Below are 19,597 nucleotides of genomic sequence, written 5' to 3' on the forward strand. Positions count from 1 at the left end.
CTTTCCCAGTATGCTGATGCCTAAGCCCGTATTAATAAATGTGGTTTATTTATTTGTACTGATGGAATTTTGAGAAATGTCTACAGCTAACTTTCCTTGACTTTTATTTTCTTATTATAAGAACCATAAATGATCCTATTAAAAAAATTTTTTGTAATATTCTCATTCTTTTAAAGTATTGTAAGCATCTTATATATTTCAAGTATGTATTCTTTAGAGACTTAAACATCTTACATTTATCTCACTTGACCAATCCAGCCACCCTTTGAAAAAGTCACCACCCAGTCAGTGGCAGGATGATGGAGAAAACAAAAATATTTTCACTGTATCACAGCTGTAAGGCTAAAATTGTATCTCACATGAATCTAAATTCTAAGTAATATGATTCTTTGAGAGCTCGATGTGCTTTTTTTAGGGGGGCGTGGATAATGAATGAGTTCAGTGCTTTTCTGGCATTGAAGTTAAACATTTTTCTTTTATTTGAGGCCTAGAGATATGTCATGTATTTCTTGGAGGACTATTATTCCAAAAAGTCAAATGTTCAGTAATTACACTTAAATTTATCTGTATGCGTATTTGTAGTTATTTGTATATCTGTTTTATTCTTGGATGCTTCTATGTCATTAATATTAACTGTCTTAAAAATCTGGTCTGAGTTAACTTCGTATTGTTTAATAAATTTATATTGTATTTAATAACTTTGTATCATTTGATTTGCATCACTGTCAGTGAAAAAGTGAATAACAATGCTAAAATTCTAAAATTGTAAGATCTCTTTGTTCTCAAATTCAGTAAAATAAACGTCTTTTCATGTAGGTAAGAGAAAGAACTTCCAAAAGATTAGTGTATTAGGATATCGTTGCTATTGCTAGCTGCTGTCAGGTAGGCCCTTGACTCATGACAACCCCACGTACAACAGGATAGAACCCTTGTGGTCCATGTATTAGGATACATATAGCTTTATTGAAGAGAAACATGCAGGCCTGTGTGTTATATTTTATGTAATTTGCAGTCATTGTAATAAGTTCATCATTTTATTTTTAGGGCCGAATTACAAAAGTATTGAATATGAAACCTCCAGAGGTAAGAATCTTATTTATGAGTAGTAAAAATAGTAATTGTAAATATCATTTTAATCTTCTTGTAAATATCATTTTAATCTTCCAGGCAGTCAATTTTATTAACATAATTTCTTTCATTATTAAATTTTTTGGAAACATTATTTAAGAACGATTAATAAGTTTTTTTTATATTTGGCACTGTGCTGTATATTAAAATAAAAGAAACTTGACTGTATAAAGTAGCCATTCTCAACCAGTATTCCATGGGAGAATGAAACACTATAGAAGAAGATTTGAGTGGTTGTTTTAGCAATTTCATCAAAGACTGCACATAGATAGTACCATTCTATATGCATAGACGAGAAAGTATATTGGTATAACTATTTCATACAAGAATGAAGGCTTTTTAGTTATTTGGTTCTATAGAAAGAAGTTAATAAAAAGACTAATTGATGATACCAGTTTGGTTTGAATACAGGTCATGCTTATTTTCTTTAGATAACATCTCAGGGGAAAACTTATAATTTGAGACTTGCCTAATACATAAAAATCAAAGTGGTTTCCAAGATGAAATAATTCCTTTGAGACAGGGATTGATGGTGAGTAGCAGCTTCTGAAACAGGAGTACTGGCAAAATTCTTTCCTACAAAGTTATACAGTAAAATCTGTGAAAGGTGGAAACCTGTTAGAAAAGGAAAACTCAAGTATTTTCCACTAAAACAAGCAATAGAAAAGTTGCAAGACTGTACCGTGTCAAAGGCTGACAACTTACAAGACACAGAAAAACAAGGCAGTCCCATGAAGTTCCAGCTCTCACAGGTTTCACTGTAGTTAATTAGTGCTTTTCATGTGCATTATTTTGTTTAATTCTCAATAATCCTATGAGATATTGTCAATTCTCTGGATAAGGATACTGAAGCACAGAGAAGATTAAGTTACCTGCCTAAGTTCTTAAAGGATGCACCACGGCTGGGGTGTAAATGCTATGCTGTGGTCCATCTTTATTGGCACAAAAGGGCTGAAACCTGACTTGGATGAATTTTAAGTAGACACTTCCAAAATAAAGCTGAATGGTGCTTACTTTTTTAAGAATCTTTTTATACTTGGAATTGAAGGAAAAGAGGAGAGAGGAATTGTACTTTAATTTTAAAAGAGATGTACTTGGGGAAACTGTAGCAGAAAGTGTGATTTTAGAATTTGGGTTAAGTCCAGAAATGTTTCTTGAATATAAGGGTTATGAGTAAAATGAATTTTTTCTAATTGTTGTGATTCATTTGGACCATTGTTTTGATAAGATGCTTTTTACTAAGGTCAAGGCCATAAATGATGTGTTTAGATGATTTAAAAGAGACACATTGTCTTGGATTCTTGAAACATTTATAAAATTGTCATTCCAGATTTTATCTATGATAGAAGAAGCAGCTGGAACCAGGATGTATGAATACAAAAAAATAGCTGCCCAGAAAACTATAGAAAAAAAGGAGGCTAAGCTGAAAGAAATTAAGACGGTAATTAAATTGATAGAAAATGTTTTTGGAGAAGAGTAAAATCTTCCATGCTGTGAAGTGGCAAGGCTTTTTTTTTTTTCTTCAGTTTTTCCATGATCTTCTATGCTACTTGTTATTTTTAATGGTACTTTACATACTGAAAATACTTATTTTTGTTTATTTTCCAGATACTTGAAGAAGAAATTACTCCAACTATTCAAAAATTAAAAGAGGTATGTACTATATATCAGAAGAGAGCCAATAGAATCTCTCTCTAAACTGGTGAAGTATCCTTAGATCATATTCATAGGGATGAAGGATGTACAAATTTGGAGGGATTTTTTTTCTGCAATGAGATAGGAAGTTAGAGTTGGTACTCCATAGCTCAGCCTTCTGCTTACAGAGGATATGTGCTTCATACCTACTAAGTTAAATTGGTTTTGGAGTCTGTTCTGTGTAATCCCACATAATCATATGCCAGATTTTAATACTTTGGTATGGAGAAAGAACTCTGGATTTTCCTGGGCAATAGAATTGACTGGAACAGCATTTCTAAGGACATGGCACTGTTAGTAACTCTGGTTGTTAGGGTGAGTAACTTCTAGTACAGTAAGTGCTGTTACATAATTATTGCTATAAAAGCATTTTATAAGTGAAAGGGATTGAAACAAAGGCCTGGTTGTTCCCTTTTTTGCAGCTCCTCGACATCATTGAACTTGGCAGTGTTTCTTTAGTGTTTGTTACATAGTGAAAGAATGCATTTATAGTACGTTGTTTTAAAAGATAGACATATAAAAATTTATTAAATGCTCATTAAAATTGGTCCTGCTGAGAAATGTTTTCTTAATCCTTAGTAGTAAAGTTGATGTGTTTGGAAAAACTGAAAAATTTTGATCTTAAAGGTATCCCCCTTTGTATGCATCATTTAGTAGAAAATAGGAGCCCTAGTGGTTAAGAGCTGGGCTGATAACCAAAAGATAGGCAGTTTGAATCCACCAACCCCTTTTTGGAAACCGTATGAGGGCAGTTCTGCTCTGTCCTATAGGGTTGCTAAGAGTCAGAATCAACTAGACGGCACGTAACAACAAATAGATCAAAGAGTTTAAACCTAAGTCTCAACCTGAGTTTTGCTGCATTTTTTCTAAATCTGACACCTTGTTCTGTGAAGTAGGGATCTTAATTGTTACTTTGCCACAGCAGGTCCTTATAGGAATCGAGTGTAGTAATGTGTGAAGGAGTACTTAGAGTTACATGAATGAGTGTTGGATAGACATCTTGGTAATACTACTACTACAAATTACATTTAATAATGTGTTACTGGTGGGCGTGTAGTTTGGCTTTACAGGCATCGTACTACCAGCAGTCTGTGAACCTTATGTTCACATTTATTTGTTAATCTCAACTGCTTGATTTTATATTAGAAGAAATAGTCACATGGGATTCACTATAACCTGTTGCCGTGTGGTCAGTTCCAACTCATAGTGACCCCATATGTTACGGGGTATAGAACTGCTCCATGGGATTTTCTTGACTATAATCTTTAGAGATGGAGTTAACCATACCTTTCTTCTGTGGAGCTGCTGGGAGGGTTGAACCACCAACCTTTTGATAACAAACTGTTCACTAGAGATGATTTTTAAGAAACCAGAGTTCTACTGATGTTCTTTAAAGTTTCCTAAAATTTTATAATTTTATGATTATTTAAGATAAAACCTGTTACATCATGGGATGGAAAATTTCATACATGTTGTAGTTTGAGGCTTTCTAAATTTGTTAGGAAATTTGAATTTTTGAGTAATCCTTTACTGGTAACTTCTCTTTCAGGAACGATCTTCCTACTTGGAGTATCAAAAAGTAATGAGAGAAATAGAACATTTGAGTCGTTTATATATTGCTTATCAGTTTTTGCTGGCTGAAGATACCAAAGAACGCTCAGCTGAGGAGTTAAAAGAAATGCAGGATAAAGTTGTAAAGCTTCAAGAAGAATTGTCTGAGAATGATAAAAAAATAAAAGTACTTAATCACGAAATAGAAGAGTTAGAAAAAAGAAAAGATAAGGTAGGAAACTTCTGTGTAAAAAAAAAAAAAAACTATATTACATACAATAACTATTCAGGATTCACTCAGTGATGTCTTCCTTATTGATTTGTTAACCTAAAGTAGGATTAATAAATAGCTTTAAAAAGTGTAAATATTTCTTATAAAATTACGTAAGAAAATAACATCAACAAATTTTAAGTAATGTGATTGAATTGGGCACATTTGATTACAGGAAACTGGAGGTATACTCCGTTCTTTAGAAGATACTCTTGCAGAGGCTCAGCGAGTTAATACTAAATCTCAAAGTGCCTTTGATCTCAAGAAGAAAAACCTGGGAAGTGAAGTAAACAAACGCAAAGAGCTGGAAAAAAATATGGCAGAGGTAAGCAAACAAGCAGTCTAATTATCACTAGCATACATTTATCCATTCAGTTAATATTTATTGAGTGCCTAGTATGGACCAGGCACAGTTGTTTGTGCTAGGGATATATCAGTGAACAACAAATGGACTCTTACATGGGGAAATGATGACAAAATAAATTAGTAAAATGTATATTGTATAGTGTTAGCTGTTGTGGAGAAAAAAAAGTAGGAGAGGGGAACAGGAAGGGCAAAGGTTACAGTTTTAAACTGGGTCACCATCAAAGGCCTCAGTTGAGAAGGTGATATTTGAATAAGTCTGAAGGAGATCAGAGAATGAAGTGAGCCATATAGATAGATTGGGGGATGAGGGCAGTTTTCTAGACAGAGTAGCCTTTGCCCTGAGTGTCTATAGTGTTGGAGAGACAAGATCATCATGCATGATGAGGACTGAAAGAAGAGTACTAGGAATGCAGAGAGATATCAGAGTGCAGGATCATATAAGGCTTTGCAAGGCATATGGAAGACTTTGACCTTTATTCTGCATGACACGGGAAGCCACTAGGGTTGGTTGAGCAAAGGAGTGACATGTCTTACGTCTTAATAAGATTATTCTAGTTGTTTTAAGGATAAACTGAAGGGTGAAGAAAAGCAGGGAATCCAGCGAGGAGGCTGTAGTTCAGGTGACAGCCCTTGGATAAAGGTGACAGAGATGGTAGTAGTGAAATATTGTGGTATTTTATGTGTATTTTAAAGATAGCTCTAACAGGATAGGCTAACAGATGGGTTGTTGGATATGAGAGAAAGAAAAAGTCAAGAATAACTTCCAGATTTTTGTCTTTGACAATTAGGATGGAGTTGCCATTAGCTGAGATGGAGAGGAAGAGGAAGAACAGGTTGGGTGGGGGAAATGAGAAATATAGTGTGAACATAACAGGCTTGACGTGCCTGTTAAACATCTGAGTACAGATGTTGATTAAGTAATTGAATACATGAATATCAAATCCAAGTTAGACATACAAATTTGTGGGTCGTCAGTGTTTATCCATGTTTATGCAGGAGACTGTAGAAGATTATCAAATGTACGAGTGTATCTAAGAAGAGAAGAACCCAAAGGTTTGAACACTGGTATGTTTCAACATTTAGAGGTTAAGGGACTTGAGGATGAACCAGTAAAGAGATTGTGAAGGAGAAGTCAGTAAAATATGAAGAAAATACGTAAGGTGTCCTGGAGGTCAACTGAAGAAAGTGTCTCAAGAAGTAGCCATGAGATCCTGATTAGAGTTTGTTCAAGGCAGAATGGGAGAAGAAAAATTTGAGAGTGAGTATAGAGAATTCTTTTGAGATGTTTGCTGAAAAGGAGGATATATAGGGAGCTAATTGGAGAAAACCAAAGCTGTTGCTGTCGAGTAGATTCCAACTCATAGTGATCCTGTGGGACAGAGTAGAACTGCCCCATAGGGTTTCCAAGGAGTGGCTGGTGGATTTGAGCTGGTGACCTTTTGCTTAGCAGCCATAGCTCTTAACCATTATGCCACCAGGGCTGTGTAATTGGAAGGTAATTTAGAATTAAGAGAGGTTTTTTAATTTGTTATTAAGATGTGATAAATACCAGCATGTTTGTATATTGATGGGAATGATCCAGTGGAAATACTCATGGGAATGTTCCAGTGGAAAAGGCAACATTTATGGTTCAGGAGAGAGATGGGAGAACTGCTAGAGCTAGATCCTTCAGGTGAGAGTGTCATAGGATCCTAGTACACAATTAGAGGGGTGAGATTTTGCAGAGGAAAAGTCAACTGAGTAACTTCTCTAAAGTCAGTCACATGCAGACAGATGTGTGACAGGAGCTTATGGAACTTTACTTGAGTGTGATTTTATTTTCCCAGTAAAAATATACAGGATTTGTTTTTCATTGGAAAAGTAAATATTAAAAAAAAAAAAAAAATATATTAACCTCATGAAAATAAAGTATTTCTTTATAAGTCCCATTAGTTATTTTTGCACAGAAATACAATTACTGATTTAAGAAACAGGTAAAAATCTAGACAAAATATTACCAAAGTGATATGGATGTGATTGAAAGCAGAGAATACCAGAAGGATGTTTACCTGTGTTTTATTGACTATGCAAAGGCATTCAACTGTGTGGATCATAACAAATTATGTATAACATTGCAAAGAATGGGAATTCCAGAGCACTTAATTGTGCTCATGAGGAACCTTTACCTAGATCAAGAGGCAGTTGTTCAGACAGAACAAGGGGATACTGATTGGTTTAAAGTCAGGAAAGGTGTGCGTCAGGGTTGTATTCTTTCACCATACCTATACAATCTCTATGCTGAGCAAATAATCTGAGAAGCTGGACTATATGAAGAAGAATGGGGCATCAGGATTGGAGGAAGACTCATTAACAACCTGTGTTATGCAGATGACACAACCTTGCTTGCTGAAAGTGAAGAGGACTTGAAGCACTTACTAATGAAGATCAAAGACCACAGCCTTCAGTGTGGATTGCACCTCAACATAAAGCAAAAATCCTCACAACTGGACCGGTGAGCACCATCATGATAGAGAAAAGATTGAAGTTGTCAAGAATTTCATTTTACTTGGATCCATAATCAACGGCCATGGAAGCAATAGTCAAGAAATCTGAAGACGCATTCCATTGGGTAAATCTGCTGCAAAGGACCGCTTTAAAATGTTGAAGAGCAAAGATGTCACCTTGGAGACTAAGGTGCGCCTGACCTAAGCCATGGTATTTTCAATCACATCATATGCATTTGAAAGCTGGACAATGAATAAGAAGACTGAAGAAGAATTGATGCCCTTGAATTGTGGTGTTGGTGAAGAATATTGAATATACCATGGACTTCCAAAAGGACGAACAAATCTGTCTTAGAAGAAGTACAACCAGAACGCTCCTTAGGAGCAAGGATGGCGAGACTGCATCTTACATACTTTGGACATGTAGTCAGGAGGGATGAGTCCCTGGAGAAGGACATCATGCTTGGCAGAGCTCAGGGTCAGCGGAAAAGAGGAAGACCCTCAGAGACACGAGCTGCAACAATGACCTCAAGCATAACAACGATTGTAAGGATGGCTCAGGACCGGGCAGTGTTCATTCTGTTGTGCATAGGGTTGCTATGAGTCAGAACCAACTCGATGGCACCTAACAACAACAACAACAACAACAACATGGATGTGATAGAGCAGTCTGTCTTGGAACACCCAGCACGTGAAACCATTTCCTCAAATGTATCAAGTTTTATAAAGCTCCAGACTTTATGGACCTACTTTGGTTTTGGTTCATTTTTCCTTAATCCTGTCAGGTCCATAAGCTTCACACAGCACATTTAATCTCCTTTTCTAGATTCGCTGACTGCTTAAATGTTGGCATGTCTAAGGGCTAGCCTTCAGACTTCTATATACACTTAAGTAATCTCATCTAGCTCCATAGCTCTAAATACTCTCTGTATTGTATTAGGAGCTCCCCAAGACCCCCTTCAGGTTTGATGATTCACTAGGAGGACTCACAGCACTCAGCATGTGGTTGTACTCACATTTATTTATTACAGCAAAAAAATGCAGAAGAAAATCAGCAAAGGGAAAAAAGGTGCATGGGGTGAAGTCTGGCTAGGATTACATGGGCCTTCTCCCAGTGAAATCACATAAGATGTACTTAATTCCCCCAGCAATGAGTTATGACAGCAGTTGTGAAGTGTTACCAACCAGGGAAGCTCCATACTTAACTTTTTATTGAGAGGTGATCATCTAAGCACCCCCCACTTTGCACATACCCACATTCCAGACCCCCAGAAGGAAAACAGGCGTTCAGCATAAACCTTACTGTTCGTATAAACAGTTTAGGCACACTAAGCCGCTCTTACCAGTTCTGAGAATGGTAGGACCTTTCCTGAAATCCAAGTTAGCACATTCCAGCAAGGACCAACCTTGTAAGCAGGCCTTTCAAAGGATAGCTTCCAAGTCTGTTAACTGTTTTATATATGTTGATGCCTTTCAGGTGTATAACTTAGCCTGACCCCTTCCCTGAACTGTAGACTTATTTGTCCAGGCACTTAACATTTTTACCTGAATGACTTAACATACCCAAAACAGAACTTTTAAGTGCCCCTAACCCCTAAACCTACTTCTCCCTGAGTTACTGAGTTTTCTTCATCTCACCATTCACCTAATTGCACAGATCAGAAATCCTAGAATCTTCTCTCTTTCTCCACTTTCTGAAATACCACAATCCAATCTATCAGCTGATTATATTAAAAGTATATCCAGGATACAACCATTTTTTATCACCTCTGTCACAATCACCTTAGTGCAAAGACTACTGTAATGGTATCTGTTTTGGTCACCTTGCTTTCATTCTTGCCTGTCTACAGTCTGTTCTCTATGTAGAATCTAAAACGTAAGTTGGATAATGCCATTTCTCTGCTTAAAATCCTTCAGTGGCTTCAAAGGCACATCTATAATAAAATCCAGAGTCTTTACCATTGCCTAAAAGGCGTTGCATGATATGACTTCTGGTTCTCTCTTCCACCCTAGAATATAGGCTCCCCAAAGACAGCATCTTAGTTTCCTTAATGTCTAGAACAGTGCCTGGTACCTACTACGCTCCCAGTAAGTATTTGATGAATCATGAATCAACCAAGTGGGCCAAAATTTCTGGCCACTCTAATGCAAACTGGTAGCTAGATTGTTTTTTCACTGTGTTGGCATCTTGCGTACTGTCAGGTATCTGGTTAATATTACTTAAAAGATGTTAAGTAATTGCTGTTACCACAATTATTTAATATTTAAATCATATTGTCTGTAGTAGTTAACAAACTATTTTCATAATCCTAAAATTTCTACTTTTAAGATTGATTTAGTATGGCTGTTTTTTTTTTCAGTTTTCTAAGTTTAGAAACTGATAGTTTTTTTCAAATGGTTTGTTTAAATCTGCACTTATTTTTTGGCTCATTACCTCCTAGATTCAAGTATAGCATATGGAGTGAAACTGTTTCTAATGGGATAAGTGTCAGACTTATCCCCAGAACTGAGTTCAAAATGAGAATTCCATATTTAAAGTTATGAGAATTAAATTATTTTTCTTATTATCATGTCCCCCTCACATTGCTTTGAACTTTGATGACCTAGGGATATATGTTTATTAGAAAATGGATGATTTTCCTAATAAGTAATGCTTTCCTACTTGAAACTTTTCCTAAAGGACTCTAAAACTTTAGCAGCAAAGGAAAAAGAAGTTAAAAAGATAGCAGATGGACTGAGTGCCCTTCAGGAAGCAAGTAAGAAGGACGCCGAAGCTCTGGCTGCTGCACAGCAGCACTTCAATGCTGTGTCTGCTGGCCTGTCCAGTAATGAAGACGGAGCAGAAGCCACTCTTGCTGGCCAGATGATGGCCTGTAAAAACGACATGAGTAAAGCTGAGACAGAGGCCAAGCAGGTAGGGATGGACATTAAGCTCTGTATGATTGCATTTGTTTTCAGAAGCTGCTTCCCATCATTTGCTGGCAATTGTTTTATGCCACCGTTGAAAATAATCAGTTCAACATGAAGGAACTTGTTTACTTTATTCTTCAGTGTACCTCAAAGAGCAAAATTCACATATGTCAGTTGCTAAATATTGATGATGTTAGTTTACCAGGATGCTATAAAACATAAAACACCTTCATGGGTTAACAGTTTTTAAAAGCAGTAAATACTTCGTTCTGTATGCAATGTGTGGATAATTGGAGTTTAGTCAATTTATTCTCATCTTTTTGACTTTGTTTGCTTTTATTGACATCATAAAGTTGGAGTTTTAAGCTCTAACAGGAAAGAAAAACTTTCTCTTCTTTTCTATGCCTAGTTCTTAAAATCTTATTTTTGAAACTTTGTGATGCCTTCCTAGGAAGAGTTCCTCCTCCTCATTTGCCCAAGTTCCAGTGTCTCCCTACTCTCCCTTCATAATCTTTTATGGTATCTGATCTGTTATGGTAGTTTTCAAATTTGCTTAGGTTGTAGTGCAGCCAAAAATGCTGTGAACACAAGAGTTTTGTTGCAGGGGAAAAAAACTGTGTGTGTATATATATACATATATGCACATACACACACACACCCTTACACATTTTTTTTTCTTTTTGATAGACTCAGCTTTAAAAATATGTACACACAAAGGTGCTTGTGTTTGTTTTTTAATCCTATTCAAGTTTTTCTGTTCATATGTATTTGCTACTTTTTCACTCAGATGATGATCACCAAAAAGCGTAAGAAATCAATAGTAGAAAATCATGAAAGTTTTGTTCTTCTATTACATTTTATGAGAACTAGGAAAAAAAAAAAAAAAAGCGTCCTAATTTTCAGTTTTAGAGGGAAGATACCTTGATCTAAGTCTTGTATTATTCATGGTTTTAAAAAGAAGCAGTGCTCAATTATATAAACTTCAAACACTGGAAGTTTCAGTAATCCTAGTATTTAAATTTCTCTGTCAGTTTAGCTTCTCTTTCTTGCACAACGGAGCCCTGGTGGCACAGTAGTTAAGAACTTGGCTGCTGACCAAAAAAAGGTCTGCAGTTTGAATCCACCAGCTACTCCTTGGAAACCCTATGAGCCAGTTCTATTCTGTCCTGTAGGGTCGCTGTGAGTCAGAATCGACTCAGCGGCAACTGGTTTGGTTTTTTGGTTTTCCTGTATAGTATTATTTCTCATTGCTCAGTGTACCTTCTCCACCATTGTCAAATAACTCTCTAAAGTATATACAAGTATATGTACCCAAGTAGAAAAGAAGGGAATTGGGGTTGTGATTTCCAACTTTTCATCCTATGTTTAATTTAACCAGTTAGTAACAGTTATTTTTTTTAATAATTTTTATTGTACTTTAAGTGAAAGTTTACAGATCAAGTCAGTCTCTCACACAAAAACCCATATACACCTTGCTAACAGTTATTTTTTAATATAATGTTTGAACTCTATTAATGAGATATTTTATAAATATTAGAAATATGGGCTTTAATTCAATTATTTTTAATGATTTGTTTTAAACCTATATTAGTTTATATTCTGAGTAGTATTTTAAGAAGGAAATCCTAGGAAATGATCTGTTGAAATACTAATCCGGGAGATGAAACAGTTACATTTTCAAGGCTGATGTCTCTTAATTAAATCAATCTGAATCTGTGGCCGTTTAATCGCTAGTACTGTTTTATAGTTTGCTGTATTTTCTATTGCAGGCTCAGATGAAGTTGAAACATGCCCAACAAGAATTAAAGGCCAAACAGGCTGAAGTTAAAAAGATGGATGGTGGTTACAGGAAAGATCAAGAAGCTTTAGAGGCTGTGAAGAAACTTAAGGAAAAACTTGAAACTGAAATGAAAAAGCTGAATTATGAAGGTTTGCCTTTAAAGATAGGATATCAGATCATTAGGAACTGATGATTCTTGATAGAAATTAAACAAGTAGGAAAAAAGTTAACCCTGTTAATGGGTATTAGTATAAGAAGTGTTTATAAATACATTTAAAAAATGTTATTACAGAATAGTCCTTTGAATTTTTGAGAACTCTATACTGAGAATTTCCTGCTTAAATCATTCTGAAGTGCACTGGAAAACTCAAAAATGTCATTTGTATATTTTAACATTAATAGGCATTCATTTGTATATCATTTCTTGGAATGAAAATTGTGTTATTTGTTGGAATCTATTAGACATATGATAGAAACTTGAATGTTAAACATTTTTATTTCGTACTTACCAGATATTTGTATTTGCTCCTATGAATGCTTTGAAAATAGTTTATTAATATTTTCCTTAAAACATAATATGTAAGTTCCTAAAACTTAGTTTCAACTTTTTATTTATTGTTCAGAAAGCAGGGAAGAAAGTCTTTTGGAAAGGCGTAGGCAACTGTCTCGTGATATTAGTAGATTGAAAGAAACATATGAAGCTCTCTTGGCCAGATTTCCCAATCTTCAATTTGCATACAAGTAAGAGTTTTTGTTTTTGAATAATATTTCATTGTGTTTTCAGTGAAGGTTTACACAGCAGTTTAGGTTCCCATTCAACAATTTCTATACACAAGCTGTTAAGTAACACTTGTTACATTCATCACGGTGTGTGAACATTGTCATTATTTCTGTGCTGGTGGTTTCGTTACAATTAAGAGATTTAAACATTGAATTCTAACATAGTAATAACCAAGGCATTTTTTTTTTTTTTTTTTTAATTTGGAGTCCCTGGGTGACACAGTTAATGTGGTTGGCTGCTAACTAAAAGGTTGGAAGTTCAGGTCTGCCCATAGGCTCCTCTGCAGAAAGGCCTGACATCTACTTCCGAAAAATCAGCCATTAAAAACCCTGTGGAGCATGGTTCTCACGTGGGGCCACTGTGAGTCACAGTTGACTCGGTGGCAACTGGTTTTTTTTTTTAAAGCTAGGAGACAATTTGTAAAAATTTGTTAACATCAAAATTTTTGCTTGAAAATTTTCCTTAATTGGTGTTTTTCTTTAAACATTTTGATAAATGTTGGGAGGGGAAACTTGTGAAAAATGGCTTCTCATGCCATTCGTTTTAAATTAAGACCAAAATGAGGGGTATTTAAACTTAGTTCAAAGTTTCTTTAAATTTATTGTCATTAATGTTAATATCTGTATGTACATTTTACAAATTTGTTTTTCTCGTGGTTTTTTAACAGAACAATTACAGTAATCATATATATTATAAATATTAGAACATGAAAGTTGTTTTGTTATATACATATTCTATACTTAAAGTTCTTTTGATTGGTTTAAAAATACATAGGTGACCATTCAGCTGAAGCATTTTTACATTTTCATTTAGTTGAAGCTATATGGAAAAAAAAAAAATTTTTTTTTTTTTTTATATATACGTTAGAGCTGTAACTTTTTCGGTTTGCTAATCAAGGATTAATTTTTGTCAACTTTTCTGTTTTAGGGATCCAGAGAAGAACTGGAATAGAAATTGTGTGAAAGGACTTGTAGCTTCTCTGATTAGTGTCAGAGATACTTCTGCAACCACAGCTTTAGAATTGGTGGCCGGGGAACGACTGTACAATGTTGTAGTAGACACAGAGGTAAGTTGATTTTAATTAAAGACAATTTAAAATTGCTCTTTAGCTTGAAAAATTATGTGCTGCTAGAGAATTAAATACTTCCTTGATGTTTTAAGTTTCTCCTAAGGTCACTTACCTTTTCCAGGTAAAACTGTTCAGTCAGTAAGTTTTTGATAACTGTATTCCAGAGGAAGTCTCATGTTGACTCAGGAACCCAGAATGTGTATTATTAATCCTAGAAGTTTGATGGTTCATTGATCGTGCATTCTTAAATTAGAACTATTTCCATTTGAATGTTTTCCATTATCTTCAATAAATTTTTTTTTTTAAATTTTAAATGTATAATGTTTTAGGTTACTGGTAAAAAGCTACTAGAAAAGGGGGAATTGAAACGTCGATACACTATAATTCCACTCAATAAAATTTCAGCCAGATGTATTGCTCCAGAAACCCTGAAAGTCGCCCAGAATCTTGTAAGTCTTATTTGTATGTTTAATCTTTTTTTTTTTTTTTTTAATTAGAGGACATTAATGAGAACTTCTGGGAACATCACACAATTTTTAATTAGGTTATGATTTGTAAAAATGAAATAGGATTTGTTTTCGTGTGTTTAGATGGCAAGAGAATAGAAATCTATCAGACTGGAACTCCTCTGGTGCTTCAAAGTGTAGTAGTAAAATGTTTAAGCCTTAGGTCAAGTCACATGCCTGTCAGTTGAGAGTAAATACAAAATTTGTCATTTTTAAGTTAGTAGTTAGAATCGAGCTTATGGACAAATATCCAAAATCCTTCAGTAGTTTTCATGTCAGGCACACTTAAACTGCCCACAGTGACAGTCATTGTGATGATATTACAGAGAGGTTCTTCCCTATTAGAGTTTGGCTAGATTGCCGTCCAACATATGGGCATGTATAGCAGGTGACCAGGTACCCATTCAGCCATTGAGTTGGAGCACACGTGGTCATGCCTATGAGTAAGAATACAGATGAGTGCAGGAAGTGCATTTGAAATGTTACCATGGTTGTGTAGTACTAGGTAAAAACATGACAGTAATTATAACATTCAGCAGAGATTTCAGTTTGTTTTTGAGTAGGCAGTCCAAGTGCGTGAGTTATAAAGACAGTTCTACAAAATCTAGATGTACATTTGTAATTAATAACTGCCTATTTATATAGTAAGGCAACATAACGTTATACTTATAGCCTAAAATAGTAAAAGTGGATATAGAATGTCTTCTCTGAAATTGAGAAGCCGTCAATGAGAATGACTCCATCATATAGTTATGTTGATACGTATACTATCGGGGAAAAGAGAGTGAATGCAGAGTAGTTGAAAAGTAGTGTTTTTGTTTGGTACTTGATGTACTTTGAAACAATTACTTTAAGTCTAAAAAGCTTAGAAAGTTACTTCAGCCTTAGGTCAAGCCTCAGTATTAGAAATAAATTGAGATTTCAAGCAACAGCAAAAGTACTTCCACTCATTGCCCTTTGCCAGACCTGTTCAATGGCAGCTTCTGTGTCAAAGGACAATGCTGAACATCTGTTACTTAGAGCTGTCTTTGCTGTGATTTCCGCTTTTACTAGTGAGCCCCATAAGGGATGTTTAGTTGCTCAAAAAGATGGGCATGGTTAGACACTATAAACAAAGGCTGAGGAAAAGAGGCAGGTAGCTCAAAGTAAAGGACTGAGGGATGTTTTTTATCTTTTTTTTTTTCTTATTTTTTCAATTATTGGTTGTGCTTTTATTTCTGTAAATGGCAAGTGGCTATGCTAGCATCTTTAAATGAAAAACTATTCACTGTGGAACAACCAAATTACTAATAATTGGAACAAAACATTTTATATAATTGTGTTGATCCAGAAATTGCTGTACTTGAATTAAGAAAGTTGTGTTTAAACAAGTTCATTTTGGATTTAGAAACTTGATATTGGCTCCTGCTTGGTAGAAACTCTCACACTGCCAGGTACTTTAGCTAAATATTTTACTTCACAAACAGATCTTTCAGTGTTTAAATCTGTATATTTTTTCCCAAAAACTTTTAAGTTTTTCATACCTTTTTTGAAAGTTTAAAAAGAATTGTAGTACTAGGTAAATAATACTTAAATTTCTATTTAGCAGTTCTTACTGGAATGTAAAATAATAATTTGAAAGGAAAAGAAGAAGTACATACTATGGCATATCTGTTGTTTTTTCCACAGGTTGGCCCTAACAATGTTCATGTGGCTCTTTCCCTGGTTGAATACAAACCAGAACTTCAGAAAGCCATGGAATTTGTTTTTGGAACAACATTTGTTTGTGACAATATGGATAATGCCAAAAAAGTGGCCTTCGATAAAAGGATAATGACTAGAACTGTAACTCTAGGGGGTGATGTATTTGATCCCCATGGGACATTGAGTGGAGGTAAGTTTTATATTATTTTGTACTCACAGTTCTGTGTGGTAAAATATGCGATTTTTTTTTTTTAAATAGGGCATATTGCGGTTGAAATGCATTAACAGGGCTGTATTCCTAGCTTTTTGGTTAGAAGCAGAACCAGAATCTAGGTTTTGTGAATCACAGCCTAATTGTTTTTATAGTAGACCATATTATATTTACAGTACTTAAAAACCAAATTTTTAAAGCCTTTGTGTAAATCTGAGAATTGAGTTTAGCTTTTGAATATGCTTGTAATAATACTGAGAAATAATACAATGATTTAGCCCTCAAAGAGCTCAGAGCCCATCTCAAGCAAGTCCATTCCCGTTTGTTTATTCTCTTTTTACCTTATCAGGATATTCAAGTCACTGAGAAACAAAGTCTTTTTATTAAGTAAATTTTTAGCCTAACTACTCACTTCTCCTTCAGGAACCATTAACTTCTAATTTGTATACATTCCATTGCTGTTACTGTTCCTGTCAGAAGTAAAACAAAAATTAAATCTGTCCTTGAGATGATGTCTCAAGAAACGAATTCTTAGATAATGACCATATTCTTCTTCTTTTAATATTTGCCACATTGAGACTCTAGATACGTGTTAAGTGATAATATGATAACACTGAATAGTACTTAGTTTACACCAGGCAGTATTCTAAGATTATGCTATCCAGTATTCTAGCCACTGCCCATGTGTGGCTCTTTACATTTAAAATAATTAAAATTAAATAAAAATTAAAAAATAATTTCTTCAGTGCACTGGCCATATTTCCGGTGCTTAATAACCACAAATGGTTAGTGAGTAACTGGGTAATGCATACATAGAATATTATCATTCTATGAAGCCCTGTTGTAGAGCCTTTACATAATTTACTCATTTAATCCTTATAACAGCTCTATGAGGTAGGCATATTACTATTTTCCTCAATATACAGTTACATAAACTAAGGTATACTATGGTTAAATAACTTGCTAGTAAGTGGACAAGCTCTGAATTTAAATTCAGGCAGTCTTGTTTGAGTTTATGCTCTTAATCAGTGTGTTTTATACTGCCTCTTAAGATATCAAGTATATCAAATGACTTGATATCTTTCTAGATCAAGAAAACAATAGATGAATGAATTCCATGAGCAAGTATCAAGTTTCCCAGTATATAATAAGATTACTAGTATCTAGAATTAGAAGATAAGAAGAGACCAAATATTTTTAAATACCTGAATAGAAGAAACTTTCTAGATTTAATTGACTTGGATGCTGTTGAAGTTTTTACTTCAGGGATAGCAAATATGTAACCCCGTATCATATTAACCCAGCACTCATAATAGCATTGCTAATTGACCTCTGCACTGTTCTACCAAACCTACACAGAGTTTCCTTACCAACATAGTACCACAGGCTACCACTGCCAGATGATTATAGTTGTTTGTAAAATGAAACCGATTTACTCTCTTTGCTTTCTGTATCAGAGCTTAGGCCTCCAAATCTCAGTAACCTACAAGTGTATTCTATAACTGGTAGTCAGTTACCTCTGCTCCACATTATTCTCATTTTGTGACCCAGGTTGAAGATGAAATGCCTGTCTTGACTGTGCGTTTCTCATGGCAACCAAAAAACCAAACCCATTGTCATCATGTCAATTCTGATTCATAGTGACCCTATAGGGCAAAATAGAACTGTCCCATGGAGTTTCCAAGGAGCGGCTGGTGGGTTTGAACTGCAGATCTTTTGTTTAGCAGCCGTAGCTCTTAACCACTACGCCACCAGGGCTCCTCCTCAAGGCGAAGGGAAAGCAAATGGTCAATCATGTACTGCCTCTTAAAGCTTTATTTTCAGAAGAAATGCATTTCACATTTCATTGGCCAGGCCAAGTCACATGACCAAGTCTGATGTTACTGGAGAGGAAAATGAACCTGGGAGGCATGGACCCAGTAAGCAGGGAAATGAATACTTTGAATAAAAAATCATCCACATCTGCTTAGAAGTATTTCTTATCAGTTGTGTCATAAATTCTAAATGATGGGATGAATTCTGTAGTTCCGTAAGTTAATTGTAAAAGATTTTGCTGTTGAATATTTCAAGTATAGTTACCTTAGACAAATATTTTTATTGCTTGCTAAGTATGTAATAGTTTTAATACCCAAGGTCTGTTTCAACTTCCCTCTATCAGGTGCTCGATCCCAGGCAGCTTCTATTTTAACCAAATTTCAGGAACTCAAAGGTATTCAAGATGAACTGAAAATAAAGGAGCGTGAGCTACAGGCTCTAGAAGAGGAATTAGCAGGTCTTAAAAACGTTGCCGAAAAGTAAGAAGTCTGTTGGATTAAACCATATTTTTTTTGTTGTTGTCAATGATTTACATGGTAGAAAATAAAATTTACTTTTATTTAAAGAAATAAAACTTCTAATTAAAAAGAAAATCCTTGGTTTTATTTAAAATATTTAAATGAATTATGAGTTGATAACCTTTTTGTCAGTTATTTTTCTGTTTTTTGTGGTTATAAAAGTATTACCTGTTTTTTATAAGGAAGTACAGAAATCTAACTAAACAAAAATAGTAATGAAAAGATTCAGCCAGATATTCCATTGCCCCCCGCCCCCCCCCCCCCCCACCAGCTGAGATATGTACTGTTAAGAATTTGCTAAGATTGGTGGGGACTACCCTTAGATATTCTGGAGTCTGAGTTCTTGATTTGGAATAATATGATGCAATATAGCATTGATGATTAGGTATCTGCATTAAGTTTAACAGCATTATGACTGTCCTTCAGATAATTGAAGGTCACCAAAAGAGGGGATAAATTCATGTCAGAAAAATCACTGTTAAAATATTTTAACATTCATCTATGCCAGGAAATTTGGAAGATAGTTCCTGGCCAGCCAACTGGAAGAGATGTGTATTTCTACCCATTCCAAAGAAAGGTGATCCAACAGAATGCAGGAATTACCGAACAATATCATTAATATCAGACACAAGTAAAATTTTTCTGAAGGTCATTGAAAGGTGGTTGTAGCAGAACATCAATAGGGAACTGCCAGAAATTCAAGCCAGATTTAGAAGAGGACATGGAAAAAGGAATTTCATTGCTAATGTCAGATGGATCCTGGCTAAAAGCAGAGAATACCATAAAGATGTTTACCTGTGTTTTATTGACTGTGCAAGGCATTGGACTTT

General features: G+C 34.9%; 1 protein-coding gene across 3 annotated transcripts in view; it reads left to right on the plus strand.

Annotated features, from left to right (window-relative positions):
- SMC2 (structural maintenance of chromosomes 2) overlaps nucleotides 1-19,597 on the plus strand; it is a 65,492-nt gene that overhangs the window by 18,117 nt on the left and 27,778 nt on the right. For all 3 annotated transcript variants that reach the window (XM_049896268.1, XM_049896271.1, XM_049896269.1), the window contains exons 5-16: nucleotides 1,045-1,083; nucleotides 2,459-2,569; nucleotides 2,737-2,781; nucleotides 4,373-4,606; nucleotides 4,821-4,970; nucleotides 10,175-10,408; nucleotides 12,174-12,333; nucleotides 12,808-12,925; nucleotides 13,893-14,031; nucleotides 14,364-14,483; nucleotides 16,209-16,413; nucleotides 18,593-18,728. In XM_049896268.1, coding sequence (XP_049752225.1) covers nucleotides 1,045-1,083; nucleotides 2,459-2,569; nucleotides 2,737-2,781; nucleotides 4,373-4,606; nucleotides 4,821-4,970; nucleotides 10,175-10,408; nucleotides 12,174-12,333; nucleotides 12,808-12,925; nucleotides 13,893-14,031; nucleotides 14,364-14,483; nucleotides 16,209-16,413; nucleotides 18,593-18,728 — 1,691 coding nt within the window. The remainder of the gene's footprint in view (nucleotides 1-1,044; nucleotides 1,084-2,458; nucleotides 2,570-2,736; nucleotides 2,782-4,372; nucleotides 4,607-4,820; nucleotides 4,971-10,174; nucleotides 10,409-12,173; nucleotides 12,334-12,807; nucleotides 12,926-13,892; nucleotides 14,032-14,363; nucleotides 14,484-16,208; nucleotides 16,414-18,592; nucleotides 18,729-19,597) is intronic.

The sequence above is a fragment of the Elephas maximus genome, chromosome 9 (assembly GCF_024166365.1).
Source record: "Elephas maximus indicus isolate mEleMax1 chromosome 9, mEleMax1 primary haplotype, whole genome shotgun sequence".
In the NCBI taxonomy this organism is placed as follows: Eukaryota; Metazoa; Chordata; class Mammalia; order Proboscidea; family Elephantidae; genus Elephas; species Elephas maximus.